At 40.4% G+C, this 15,192-nt stretch overlaps 1 protein-coding gene across 3 annotated transcripts in view; it reads right to left on the minus strand.

Moving 5' to 3' along the window:
- The window catches only part of ANKRD44 (ankyrin repeat domain 44), a 317,462-nt gene that overhangs the window by 114,113 nt on the left and 188,157 nt on the right, over positions 1 to 15,192 (minus strand). For all 3 annotated transcript variants that reach the window (XM_028480445.2, XM_028480424.2, XM_055089237.1), the window contains 5 exons: positions 13,352 to 13,552; positions 12,902 to 12,989; positions 9,731 to 9,873; positions 8,661 to 8,873; positions 124 to 202 (listed from right to left, as the gene is read on the minus strand). In XM_028480445.2, the coding sequence (XP_028336246.1) occupies positions 124 to 202; positions 8,661 to 8,873; positions 9,731 to 9,873; positions 12,902 to 12,989; positions 13,352 to 13,552 (724 nt within the window). The remainder of the gene's footprint in view (positions 1 to 123; positions 203 to 8,660; positions 8,874 to 9,730; positions 9,874 to 12,901; positions 12,990 to 13,351; positions 13,553 to 15,192) is intronic.

Below are 15,192 nucleotides of genomic sequence, written 5' to 3' on the forward strand. Positions count from 1 at the left end.
TAAATCCAAGCTTAATAAACTCTAAAACAGAGCATCATATTTCACATTCAAATGACTGACAACCAAACTCAGTCACACCAGGAAACTGTTCCAGTAATGATACTGCAGAAGACTCTCACATACCATTCTGAATGAGGGTTTGTGACCGTGTGAACCTTCCGTGGACAGCTGTCATGTGCAGAGGACTTTTACCATCTTTACTCTAAAAAATGAGAGAGAGAGAAACAATGGGCCAGTGACATCAATCTGAAACATTCCTACGGACATCGCCAGCAATGCTCAATAAAGTGTATGTGATATCGCAAGTTACTGCCTAACTTCACATTTTTTATTGAAGTACTTACACGTGATATCACAAATTATTACCTAACTTCACATTTTTTTTACTGAAGTATTTACAATGTTGTGTTAGTTTCAGGTGTTCAGCAAGGTGATTCAATTATACATATATATATTCTTTTCCAAATTCATTTCCATTATAGGTTATTGCAAGATACTGAATATAGCTCCCTGTGCTATACAGTAGGTCCTTGTTATTTACCTATAACATCACATTTTAAAGAAGCTTCGAGATGTGGAAATTATTCTAGAGAAGAAATGCAAAATTTTTAGTTACATGGACAATTTTTAAACTACCCTGGTTTAAACTGAGGAAATCATCCAAAACATTTTTTCATCTCCTGTGATCTACTGGTGAAGGTTTCCTTCAAGTTGTTTTACTTTTCAACTTTTTTAAAAAATTGAAGTATAGTTAATTTACAATGTTGTGTTAGTTTCTAGTGTATAGCAAAGTGACTCAGTTATACATATATAGTATATATTATTTTTCATATTCTTTTCCATTATACAGTATAATGGATAGTATATGTAGAGTTTATTACAGTGTTTTTTTCACCTTCTGTCTATAGTACATGAAAAAAAGACAAATGATGTATTAACTTGTTTGGCCCTGTTTGACATGAAGATGACTAAACTGCTATAAATCACTGCAGCTCTCAAAATTGACCTGAAATCCTCCACCATTCTCTACATTCTAATTCCACAGAGAAACACCACTTTCAATGATTCCAAAAGAGAAACATTCGCTTCACTTAACTCATTAGAAATCATAGGATTAAGATATGCAAATTGCCATGTTAATGATTACCTGGAAATATGAGTTGAATTTATACATCTCTTTATTATTCAAGATATAAATGATGGCATTCTCTCTCACAGATTAAGCCAAAAGATGAAAAATGTACAGAATCCATACATTAGTCATCATTACACCAAATACCAAAGTCCTACACATTTGATTAAGAAATAATCATTTACAGAATTTCTTCTAAAAATAGTGATACCCAAACGAAAATATTACTGTTATTTTAGACCCAAAGTATCCCCAACTGGGAGAATATATTATGTATTCTTTCATTCAGATATTATTTTAAAAAGAAAAGAAAAGAAAGACCCAAAGTATCCCCAACTGAGAGAATATATTATGTATTCTTTCATTCAGATATTATTTAAAAAAGAAAAGAAAATACAGAAATTTATGTAACTATTCTTTTTCTAAGTCTCAGAAGAAACATGTTCCTAAGCCTGAGGTTAAAATATGAGATTTCAAAAACACAAGTTCATTTTTGTGATGAAATTCAAATACGTGTGCTTTAAAATGATTCTTTCAAAAACTCTACAATGGAAAACAAATAATCACTTAAATATTTCTCAGAGTGAACCACAGACTACCTGCATCTGAATCACTCAGGATTCTTGTTAGAAATGTGAATTCTGTGCCCTAACCCAGACCTAAACTGAATCAGAATTGATGTCATTTCTAACTTTCACAGCACACTAAAGTTTAGGAGCCACTGGAATAGCTTATAAAACCACAAGGTTTAACAGAAGAATATTTATTATATCCTATAAGTCTATTCCTTAGACTTAAGAAAGGAACTATGCACAATCTGTGCCAAGGGAAGAGTTAGTCAGAGTGGTAACTGCATGTTGAGTGAAGTAAATAATCATTATAGTGAAAGGTTCTCAAGTTGATGGGCAAAAAAATAGAAAAAATAGGATTTTTTCTCCATCTTAATCTTGTATGATTATAACCTGAATTAGAAAAGATTGAGAAAGGAAAGGAAGATGGAAGTAAGCTTGAAGCTTTACTGAAATTATATCTTTAGGGAAAAGGGGCATTAGTCAAGAAAATGAGGATATGATGCCATCACCAATCATAAGACATATGATGGAGAAGAGCTCCTAAAAGCTTTCTGATTCCAGAGCCTGGGTCTTAGCTGGGATAAATGCAGACAATTCAAAAGACTAAAAAGTCTGGGAACCACTTAGGAATAAGGAGTTAAGACATACTCCCTCCAACAAAAAAGTGATGGCAGTCCAAGGCTCTTAAGGAGAGAGAAAACAGAAATTGCAGAGCTGACATTCATTTGTCCCTAGATGGTGCTATTTCTTTAAATTTTGCTCCAGTATTTTCTCTTAAATTTAAGACGAAAACATAACTTATTAGCATTTAGTTAAATATATATAAAGCCGTAAATATTTCAGTGTTTAGATAATATCTTTGTGTGTGTGTGTGTGTGTGTGTGTGTGTGTGTGTGTGTGTGTGTGTGTGTGTGTGGTACGCGCGCCGCTCACTGTACGGCCATGGCTCACAGGCCCAGCCGCTCCGTGGCATGTGGGATCTTCCCGGACCGGGACACGAAGCCATGTCCCCTGCATCGGCAGGCGGATTCTCAACCACTGCGCCACCAGGGAAGCCCTAGATAATATCTTTATAAACATTTAACCAAGCACTTTTCCATGCCTAGAAAAGAGCTTAAAGGCTAGGAGTAACCACCAACCTGTTGGTCACTAACTAAGTTGCAGACAGAGAGCCAAAGCAGACGTCACCAGTTTCTACAGCATATAGTTTACAAAGCTGGTCCCATTTCAAGGACAGCAAACACCATACCCTTTTCCTCCCTTGGAGTGCTTGTGCTTTTGGTAAAGGGACAGAGATGACCAAAGTTAGGTTAAATGAAAAGGACGGCAATATGGTCAATGGTGATGCTTGCTTCAGATCTACCCTTGCAGATCTTTGCCTGAGTTCACATACCACTGAAGACAGACCTTAGCTGACTTTTTTTTCTCACTGGGATACGGTGGCAGGAGGTCAGGAATTGGGGACAGGAAGCATTAAGAGCACCATAGGAGTCATTTTTGGGCAGCTTTGTTTATATGGTATAGGTGTAAAGGGAACTCATTTCAAAAAGCCATTGAAAACCAATGAAGGTCAAAAGACTAGTACTTTTTATTTAGCCTTTACAAGTTAGAACTCAGAATATTCAGATTGAGACTGAGGATCCTACTGAGTTGCATTATCTGCCTGAGAAATTTTTCACATGGGGGTGGGGTCGGGTGGCGGGGAACTTGCCATTGCTGCTGCTGGCCCTTGAACTTCAGATACCAAACATTCCCTGAATGCTCAAAGGAGAAGAAATGATCAGTTCTCCCACTTACTCAAAGCTTTGCTTTTAGAAAAACTTCTTCATTTCTAGCCTCCTTCCAATTTCTAGGTGCATTTTCCCAGAGCAGAGTTAGGGCTTGGAAAATTTTGTTACCTTGAGAACTTGCTTAATAGCTCTCCTATTGACTTATGGTTCAGCCGTAAGTCATGAAAGAAAACCAATGAGGACTAAGAATATTTTATGACAAATATTAGTATTCTTTCAGGGAAGAATTCACCATCATCCAAGGAAGATTAATCCTTGAATTAATGAAGCGTTTCCATTCTCAGAAATCCATTCATTCTTTTCTTCCACTTCTAATGCCTTCTTTCCTCCTCCTCCCATAAACCTTCTCTAAACTTAAATACATAGTTACTCCCCAGGAAGCTGAAGGCACCGTGTTCTCTGTGGAACAGTGCCCCCTGGCGCCACAAAGCTCAGTGGCCCTGGTGGAGGGCAATAAAGTCTCTATAAAATAAATATAGTCAGAAACCCCAAAGGGCTTCCTAATTCAATGGAAGAGCAATCTAATACCCTGGTGTGCAAAAAGCCATATACAGTCTAATTTTTTAAATGCTTCTAAAGGCTGCAGATAGTACGTGGTTGGCTCAGACATTCACCCCCCTCCTTTCCTCACTTCCTCTCTTAAGATCCAAGGGCCATGTCACTATTACTGCTTACTCTTGCCTATTCCAGTTTCATCTTCAACCTCTGCAATGCAATTATAGAATATAACTTGGTCCTGGTACGTACAAAGAAGGGAGCTGGTCCACTTCAGTAAATGTGTGATAGGCTTCAGTTCCAGTCTCTTAGGGTTAAGTGATCTAAGGGCCCTTGCGCAGAAAAGAATTGAGACCATAGGCAGGCGGAATGTTAGGCAGGCAATGGTCATTTCTGAATCTATCTTTCTAAGTCATATCCAGCATGGCCACGTGTTTACTGTGTTCTTTAATGCTTAGTTTGAGTGCTTCCAAAAAGAGCCTTGAGATGCTACAAAAATTACAATGTGGTCTCTAATGGAGAAGGGAAATTATTTCATATTTCCTCATGCTCTTCCTATTTGCAAAAAAAAAAAAGTAAACTTTCAACACATTATTGTATTAAGTATTGTGTCTCTATTATTTTATAATAATTAAACTTTGTGATATCACAATATTCAAAATCAAGGACAGGGCCATGGTCAATCTAAGCAAAATGAGGGACTGTAAAATGCATGCAGGACACATAGCCTTCCTCCTCTCTCCATCATCTTGCAATTTCTCATGAAGACATCACTTTTTGTGTTTTGTGAGGACAGAGGAAAACAAAGTGAACACGTGAGTAGGTACTGGCTACATTTCAATCTGCTATTTTCTTCTAACTTTGGAAAATCTAAACAAATATAAATTGTCTTGCAATCTACAAACACTTTCAAAATCCAAGGGCAATGTGGTGCAGAGAGATAACAACCTCCAGTCAGACTGAATGGCTCCACGGAAATGTTAGATGATCCATGCATCCGAAGTTAACTAATAAAGATTCAAGAGAATTAGGATGTAGACAGAGTAGATGGGGAGACTGAGGGAGAAGGCTAGATTTGATTCAAAATCCCATTTACACGGATTAGATAATACATAAACCCAAGTCTCAGACTTTTTTTTAATGGTGCTTCTTATACTCTACTGATGATTAGCAGTCTTCAGGAAAAAATTAACTATTAAAATTAAGTAGCTATGCTTTCCATGTCCATTTTGTGGGGGAGAAGAGAAGGCTGCCATAAACCAAGGCACCATAGTTGAAGCCTCTTATCCAATCTGAACTGGCTGCTAGTCAGTTACCTGGGAGAAGTAGGTAGGTATGCCAGAAAGTGGCCTTCTAACCTCAGTATCGGGCACACTGAAAGCATCAGTTGGCATGTTTTACAGAGGAAATGGAGAGCATCAGATAACCCCGTGAATTAATTAAGGTTGGTAAAGAGAGACACTTTATATAACTTCAGTAATGTTCCTTCCTATCCACAGGATATCCCTCAGACAGCAGGATGGCAAGAAAAGTGTCACACGTCTTGAGGACATTGACGGTTGAGCCACCTGTTTGCCTCCTGTCCTCCACCACCCTCCTCTTAGACTTTAACCCCACATGCTGGCTCTTTCCCCACCTTGGTTTCTTCGTTGCTCCTAAAGACCTTCATCCTACCTCCACGTAGGACCTTGGATGGGGTCCCCTTACAAGATCTAGAACTCTGAAATTCTCTTCAGCTAGTTTACTTTTTCATTTCTGCCTGCTTTCTACCTTCACGAAGACACTCCATCCCCTTCGTTTCCTTCCTATCTTCCCCGACTCTTCTTTTTTCATCCGTTTCTCTGGCTCTTCCTCCTCCTCCTGATCCTAAGAGTAAAGGGTTACTGGAGTCCTACATCCCCTTCTCTACTCATGCTATGATGTACTCTCTCCATGGGTGATCTCATCATCCTTTTTTCCCAGTTTCAACTATCGATCACCTCTATGTGAATGAGACAACCTAGGTGTTTTCTTCTATTCTCTACTGCTCTCCCATGCTAGAGAATCACATTTTGCACTATTGGTTTTCTCCGACTGGCCGTATCAAAGGCTCAAAATCAGCTTCTCAAGAACTACACCCACTGGTTTTACCTTCTAAGCCTACTCTTTCTCCTGACAACCCTCTTAATAACAATAATCATTTATGGAGGACTCACTATGTGGCAGGCATTGTTCCAAGTAATTTATGTGAGATAACTTGCTTAATCCTCACAACAGTCCCATGCGGAAGATACTACTGTCTCCCTAATTTTACAGATAAACAGACACACAGAGAAGTTGTTTATGATTATATAATTACTAAAAGTCAAGGTAGGACGAGAATCTAGGCAGTCTAGACACAGAACTGGACATTGAATCACTATGCTGTACTACCTCTTTAGCCAGATTTCAATTCTTATACTCATCTTTATCTCCTCCATCTCTTGTCCAACGAAATCCCGGCGATTTCCTTTCTGCAAAGCCTCTCCCTCCGTTGGCTGTCCCCATCCGCCTGTCCTCATTACTCATTACCTCTTATCCAGACCCATTTCATTGACTTCCAATTATCTTCTACTTGTCCCCTCCCTCGGTCCACTATATCTGAAATTTTTTTTAAATAAAAATGAAAATAGCTTTCTTTCTCTTTTGGATATAAAAATAACACATGCTTATGGCATCACAATAAGAAGATTAAAACAAATATATTGAAAAGAAACTAAAAGCCCAAATCATAATTTTGCCTCGCTGGAGTGATAACTGTTGCTAGGATACTGATGTAGATTCCAGATATTTTTCTCTTTCTATGCACATACATAGACACATACTTTTTGAAATTATAAAACTGGATCATATTTACTTATTGCATTTTAATTTTTCACTGATTACACTGGGCATTGCTAGTCTTTTTGATACTTGCCAATTTTAAAGGCAAATATTAATGTATTAGTATTATAAAAGTATTAGTTTGCATTTCTCTAATGACTAGTAATACTGAATATCTTTTCATAAGTTTAATGGATATTGTATTCTCTCTCTTGTGATCTGCATTTGCCCATATTTTCTAGTAGACTATCAGACTTTTTCTTATTGATTTTTATGAGCTCTTATATTAAATATGTTAACTCCTTGCTTATATGTATATTGCAGAAAAATTTCCGAGTTGCTCCCCTTTCAATTTTATGTTAAGGTTTTTGTTTTTTCTTTTTTGTTGTTTTGTTTTGTTATATAAAAGTTTAAAAATTTTATGTAGTCATATATACATTTTTTTCTTTGTCTTCTGTCTCTGGTTTTCTGTGGCCAGATTACTGTTTCTAATGCTCAGTTCTGATCATGTGGCCTCTATAATGATTAGCGGACCCACACCCTATAGAGGCCCCAACTCCTTGACCAGTAGAGAAGTGCTCATTCTTGGTCAGGTCACATTTCAGCTTGTTCCTGGCTCCTTTCTTTCATATAATTTGTACTCCATTCAATCACAATAAATCGCTATTCTGAAAATTTGTCCCATATTTCCCCATATTATAAATTAAATGAAAAAATATAAAAGGACTTTAATAGTGAATAGAGATCATTAAAATATACTGATCCAATATTGTTGAAATTAAATCTTGGAAATAACAATTTTTCAAAAGCAGAGCCAGAATACACTGGGACCTTGCTTTACAATTCCTGTGTGCTTGGGAGAAGGGAAGCTGAGGATGCGAACAAGGTCACTTGGTATAAATCAGGATATTCTGCTACAATCTAAATGCATCCAAGTGATATAACCTGGATCATGAAGGCTACCTGCAAAAGTTCCTCTTGGTTCTCTGTTACAGTGAGCAGACTGGCTACCTAAAGTTTACCTATCGAGACCTCTCAACTCCTTTGCTTGCCATTCTATGTATCTGGAATGTCCTCTCTCAAATTCTCTCTATCCCTCCTCATCTCAACTGATATCAATCTTCAGCTCAAAAGCAATCTCTAGTTTTGATGCCCAAGCAAAAAGCAAGTCAACACTTGCTTCTTATAGTTTGCAGCACTTTATTAATTTCTCATGCCACTCATGACATTCTCTCTTGCCCCATGATTATCTGAGTACATTATCTCCTTGCCATATTGTAAATTCCTTAAGGGCACCTTGGAGTATACACCAGGTACCAAACAGAGGGCACTAGGTAGTCCTCAGTAAGTTTGCTGAGTAAAGGAATTACCATTAAAACCAGATTAATATCATATAATTGAAGCCACCATCTGGGGGTTTACTCCAGGAAGCCATTTGAGAAACTCCTTGGAGGGCCTTGTGGGTTGGAAACAGACCTGAGATCATTAGGTTAGGCTTCCTTTTCATGCTCAGCATCTCTGCCCTATCAGCTCAACATTCACCTCAGTATTAGACTCTCGGCCAAGTCCACATCCCTGAGACCCAGTATTTGCTCCCGTATATTCACTAAGCTACCAAGGGCACGTGGCTAGAACCTCAGTGTCATCCACTGGTACCACCACTCCTGCAGAAGTTTCCACATCATGACAATATAGCATAAGTCCGCAAGAATCGGGATGCTTAGAGTTACAATTTACTAACTGTAATTTACAGCAGGTGAGTTTGCTCAAACAGAGGCTCAACGCAAAGGTACTTCACACTGAGAGAGGGAGACTGAGAGAGAGTCATACCTGAATGTTAACATCCGCCCCGTTGTTTACTAATAGCTCAAGACACAAAGCACCGTGTGTGGAGGCAGCAGCAAAATGCAACGGGGTGAACCCGCTGGTATTGGGCTGGTTCACGTTAGCACCGTAGTCGGTCAGCTCGTTGACTACAGCATCCTGCCCGTTGTAGCAGGCCAGGTGGAGGGCCGTGTTTCCATACACGTTGATTTCATCAATCTGCAAATGAGTCCAACATGGGCGATTAAAAGCATGGAAGCCAATTTACTCCATTTCCCACCAAAAGCCTACTGGCTGTGCTGGAGAAAGGAAATACCCATCTGTCAGTATGATCATTCAGAGCTTACTCTTGCCCCAGCGTGGTCATCCTGGGAAGGCTTCTCGCACGGAGGTAAAGATCAGCAAAACGTGAAAGTGACAAAAAGTGAGCTGGGAGGAAGAGTGAGAGGTTTCCACGTGTGGGAAGATATCTTTCAGCTAGGGAAGGGATAAAAAGGGAAAGGCAAAGCTGCCTCAAAACGCCAGAGGAGAACTGAATCGGGGCAGCAAGAAAAGAGCCCGAATCTCAACAGTGAACAGAAGAGGAAAGGGTGGGTGGTGCTCAGGGAGCTGCTGTGGGGCCTGAACTCAGAACCCGCTCTGCTGTCTGACACCTCAAGAGGCCACATTCTGGTGGCTGGGCTGTGGAGCTGCCCTGGTTATTTAGCCCCCAGCTCCCTCTTGCTCTTCCAGACCTGCCCTGACTGCTGTTATCACCATCTCACTATTGCAGCTTGGTTTTCCTTTCCCCGGGGACAGCCTCCCTACTGCTCCTGCCTGCCACCTAAGGAGAATGGGGTGAGGCCTACTTCTCCAGCTCAGCATGTTTGTCCTGCCATTCATTCATTCATTCATTTCTGCTTGGAAGCCACAATTTAGAAGGCTAGGTTCTAAAGGTGGGATGATGAAACCTCGCCAGTCTTTTAAAAATGACTGGTGGATATGTATCATAGATGTTAAAAGCAAACAGTATTTAATTTCAGAACAACAGAAAACCCACAAATGCACCATGGGGTGATGCCTGAATCATAGCTCACCTCCACCCCCAGATTCAGGAGATGCTTGACAACGCTGATCTGCCCGTTGGAGGCCGCGGCATGCAGGGGCGTGTAGCCCTTCTTATCCTTACACGTCACTTCCGCGCCGTGGTTAACGAGCAACGCCACAACGTCCAGGTGGCCTGTAGAAACAAAGCAGCAGAAAACATCGTTAACCTTTATAGGACAATTTGACAATTCATTCCACCTGAATTATCACCATCAGCTTTTATTGCCGCCAGCATTTTGCTAAGCTGTTTATCAAAAGCTGCTTCGGGCTTCCCTGGTGGCGCAGTGGTTGAGAATCTGCCTGCTAATACAGGGGACACGGGTTCGAGCCCTGATCTGGGAGGATCCCACATGCTGCGGAGCAACTAGGTCCGTGAGCCACAACTACTGAGCCTGCGCGTCTGGAGCCTGTGCTCTGCAACAAGAGAGGCCGCAATAGTGAAAGGCCCACGCACAGCGATGAAGAGTGGCCCCCGCTTGCCACAAGTAGACAAAGCCCTCGCACAGAAACGAAGACCCAACACAGCAAAAATAAATAAATTAATAAACTCCTATCCCCAACATCTTCTTTAAAAAAAAAAAAAAAAAAAGGTGCTTCATGGCAAATATCCAACAAATATTTAGGGAGTACGTACTATGTGTCAGGCATCATGTAAGTGCTGTGGGAAGAAAGAAGATGATTCACATGTGAGCCTTCTCTTTAAGGAGACCGATGCCTGTTTACAAATAAATAATGAGGTCCTGCCAATATGTCAGAACCAGAGACTAAACAAAAATCATGTCAAATGAAAGCAATGCTTTTGAAATCAATTGCCATTCTTCACTGAAAAGTCTAACAATGACAATTTGGTTTGGAAAAACTAATGAAAGAAAAAAGATCAATTAATCAGAACAACTCCAGATTATTGTTAAATCATATGCAACTGCTGCTGTTTGACTCTTTCTTGGGCCCACAAAAATGGCAACTTCATATGGTTCAACTTCAAATTCTCATGAATTACTGGCTAAACTGAAAACCCTTCTAGTTTCAACTCCTGTTGGCATCTTTTCTAGAATATCTTCCTTTGTTCTCTATCTTGCTATATATACAACGATAAATGTATTTGACCTTTATTTCCTGACTAAAGACTATTCCATGCTTCAAGATCATTGCTCTAAAGATTGTTGATAACTGAAGGGTAGAAGATGAGTACTGGCTCCAGGGCCTAAAATGTGTGTGTGTGTGTGTGTGTGTTTGTGTGGGGTGTGTGTGTGTGTGTGTTTGTGTGTGTGTGGGGGGGGTGTGTGTGTGTGTGTATACAAGAGAGACAGAGTTTTGTCTTGGCTAGTTTTATGAAGACTTATATACAGAAAAAAACTATTTTGAATTACTGGTGTTGCTATCTTAAGCTCTTTGCCCTGGTTTTGTCCCTTAGTCCCTAAAGACAGTCATCTGTATATGTTTTCCTATTTGTATCCCAATGACACACAAAAATGTAACTTTACTACTTTAAAGCAATTCTACACATATGTTTTAGCCATGTATCAGCAAAGAACAAACGTGAAACTCCAGGTTCTTTGAGTCCCACGTCACACTAGCTTAGTGTGTGCTCTGCCTAAACATCATCTGGCAAACGCTCACTGGCTCCAGTCCTGCAGGGACCGTGCAGACATCCAACCTGCTTCAAACAACTCGAAAGTCCATGTCACCTTGTAAAAAAGGATAATGCGTGCAAAAATCTTAAGATTCTGTGTTTTTAAGTCCAAGAATTCACTCAGGCCTATCTATAGCCACAGAATTTATTTCATCCCTGCCCCAACCCATTCTCCTTTTTCTCCCCACAATTAACATTATTATTTTTTATGATAATAAAAGGTCCGTAGGCTTATTAAAAAGGATTCAGAAAAGGCAAAAAGGTGTTAAAAGGAAACCAAAATCATCCACAATCCCTTGAGATACTCAGTTAATATTTCAGTGTTTAATACATCCCAGGTTGTTTTCATTTTATAGATATTTTTAACAAAAATGAGGATTGTATTATTCATACTGTATTATGATCTGTTTTCACTTAACATATCACAGAATCTTTCTATGTTAAAAAAAAATACTAATAGGGGCTTCCCTGGTGGCACAGTGGTTGAGAGTCCGCCTGCCGATGCAGGGGACACGGGTTCGTGCCCCGGTCCGGGAGGATCCCACATGCCGCGGAGCGGCTGGGCCCATGAGCCATGGCTGCTGGGCCTGTGCGTCCGGAGCCTGTGCTCCGCAACGGGAGAGGCCACAACAGTGAGAGGCCCGCGTACCACAAAAACAAACAAACAAACAAAAAAAACTAATGATATCATCACTGTCGTTACTGCATAGTGTCCCATTGTGTAGATCTTTCACAATCTCCTGTGTTGTGATGGGTAGTCAGGGTGTTTATAATTTAGTGCTGATAGAATCCTGCTTTTCTGCTTTTCTAATTGCAGGATGTTCTCCAATTAGAAACACAAAGGAAGGATCTTAGTTCTTTTAGTTCTTCATTTCCCAACAGTCAACACTGAGAACAAACTCTATGAGGGCTCTCATTTGTCAGTGGTACTAGTGCCAACAAAAGTGAAGAGGAAAAGCATAGAAATGTAATGTCTTTCTTTGTCTTCTGCACCCCAGCTGGCAGAAACAAGGAGCAAGCCCCAGTTCTGTAGGCAGTGGGGCAGCAGAACCACCCACAGTGACTCTGGGCACCTCAACCTACACGACAGCCAGAGTGCTGTCCTTTATTCCTTCCTTTTTGTTTCTTTCAGGAATATTTATAAATAAAAAGACAAATGAAATTTACATCCGTGCTTTGCTAGCCCCTCCTTCTTTCTTTTTAAACACCTTATTTTGCTGCCATAACAAGTTAAAATAAGCACCATTTGTGCAGCTTTCCAATCCAGATAGAAACACATTCAATGAAGTCCATGCCATGATTCATCCCTCCTGCTCTTTGCAGGATAAATAAATCTCTGACAAAGCAACTGCCCAATTAGAGTGCTCTGTGCATGCCAGTACAAGGACCGAATCTTAATTCAATTGAATCCCTTAGCTTGAAAAGAAGTCAGGCTCGCCCAAGAGAAAACCTGCGTGGTCAGTGAGAAACCCGGGGCTTCTTTAGTTCAAGTTATCTGCACTTTGCTCTCCATTCATGGAATCCTTACCCATATAAGCTGCCCAGTGCAGAGCACGCCGATCCTTCTTGTCAAACGCATTGATGTTTGCCCCTTTGGCCAAGAGTAAATTAACCATCTGAAAGATAACCGACAGTGAAATCAAGTGTATACTCTGTAATGGTGAGGGGTCCTCACTCTCAGCAGGTGATGTGAGCCAAATTAATGTCCAATCTAAAGGCAGGTCAGAGATCTGAAGTTCAAAGTAGGAAGATACCACGGCCAACCTGCGGCACGTGTGTCAGAGGAAAAGACTGAGGTGTCGGCTACTTTTTCAATTCATTGTGGCTCTAAATTTAAAAATAGGTATAGTTGCCTAAGGTTTGGTGTACAAATATTATTGTCACATTATCTAAAAGCCTCAGCAATGAGATTAGGTTCCACATGGGGCTAAGAGGGTCTGTGGGGAGGATTCTTGTTCTCAACGATGAGGACACTGACCTCCACGTGGCCATTCAGAGCGGCATGGTGCAAGGCTGTGCGTCCCCCTCGGTCAGAGACATTGACGCTGCTCAGCAGGGGAATGATGACTTCTGCACACTTGACAGCCTTATTGGCTGCTGCCACGTGGAGCGGGGTCTGCCAGTTCTTGTCTCTCGCGTTGACGTCAGCCGAGTGCTTAATCAACACTTGCACCGCTTCCTACAACAAAAGCAGAATTTGCAGGGGTCACTGACAAACGCTCAGTCAATCCTTACTGCATATAAGTTGCTTCACCAGACCCTGGAACTACAGAAAGGGAAAGGCTCCCTGTCCTCACAGGCTGGCTCACGACGTATATTCTTCTGAGACAAGCAAGGTCATACGGGATGACGATTAAAAGAGTGGCACAGATTAAAACAGATTCACTCTCCTTTTCTCTGTTAGGCCAAGAGCCCTGGCAAAACCCCCAAACCAAATAAACTTCCAAGTGTAAGGTTTCCTTACAAAATATAAGGTATCCTTAGGCCAAACGAGAGCACTCATGTGCAAGTGTGCACAGCAGGTTAAACCAGCCATAGACCAAAGGGCACCCAAAGATCATCCAAGGTTAGCCGTATTTGTCACTAAGCCTCCATCTTCCAAAGCCAAAGGCCCCAAAGCTCTCCAGACATTCTTGGATCAATTTATAAATCTTTGGTTCTCTTGGTCAAATCTCAACCCTCCCTGTTTGATCAATAAGCAGTCAAGGGAAGAGGATGTCTATTACCACCTCAGGTTGAAGTTATGAAATTGTTCCTTCTTTCCCCAATCTTTTCTAGGTTAAAATGAGACTTTCTTTCTGCTGTTGAGTCCCTTCACCCTTACTGAGACTCCCACTTTTGATTTTCCTTCTATTGACCTAATCATCTTATTAGCCTCTTGAACTATAACTCTCCACCTTGGCTGTGCAATGGGATCACCTGGGGAGCTCTTAAAAATACACCGGACTGTTCTGTATTGATTCCAACTGGCCTCAGAATGTCTGTAAAGCTCCCTGGGGACTCTGTTATGCAGCCAGGATTGAGGACACTTCTCTTTAGTCAAGTAAATGACATAGCTTCTCTCAAGAGAAGGGAAGGCTGTCGGTTGTTTCTCTTTATGTCTAGAGACATCCCTGAGACCAGTTGGATGTCCCTGGCTCCTTTAGGGACATCTTGTCAATGTGGCATCAATAGACCAATGAAAGGCACTAGTACCACATTCCTGCCACCCTTCATGGACAAAGAACTTACCCTTGTCCACCTTAATCCCCACAGGCCTGGAGTATCAACTTTATCATGCAGGTATATAAAAGAATCCCAAAAAAGTAGATGATTTGAACTCTCAGAATTAACATTTTAACCAGGGACAAAAATGATGAAATTTAAAAAATGTTCCATGCATCAGTAGTGGCAACATATTGAGATGAATGGCTAACTCGAACAGTAGAATGAGAGCAAAAAGAAGTTAACTCTGCAAATTAGAGAATACACTTTAAGAAAACAATGGGACTCCATTTAGATGCTATAAATAAAGAGCAATAAACTGATAGGATCCAAGCAAACAATCAATTTGTTAAGATTACCAAAAAGGAAAAAAAAAAAGATATATGCCACCCATCCTCAGCACAACTGATGATAATGACTATTAAATAGTCCTTGAGCCCATTTTAGAGTGAAACATGTGTACATGTATTATTAATGCTCGCTTACTATGTAAAAAACACTGTTAGAACTATGGAAGATTGAAGGAAACATTAGTCAGGCTCTATCCTAAAAACTAGGTGGGTGAACAAAAAATAAAAGAAAAGCTAGATCACAATATAAGCGTTAAGATTTAAA

Source organism: Physeter macrocephalus, chromosome 2 (genome assembly GCF_002837175.3).
Source record: "Physeter macrocephalus isolate SW-GA chromosome 2, ASM283717v5, whole genome shotgun sequence".
Lineage (NCBI taxonomy): Eukaryota > Metazoa > Chordata > Mammalia > Artiodactyla > Physeteridae > Physeter > Physeter macrocephalus.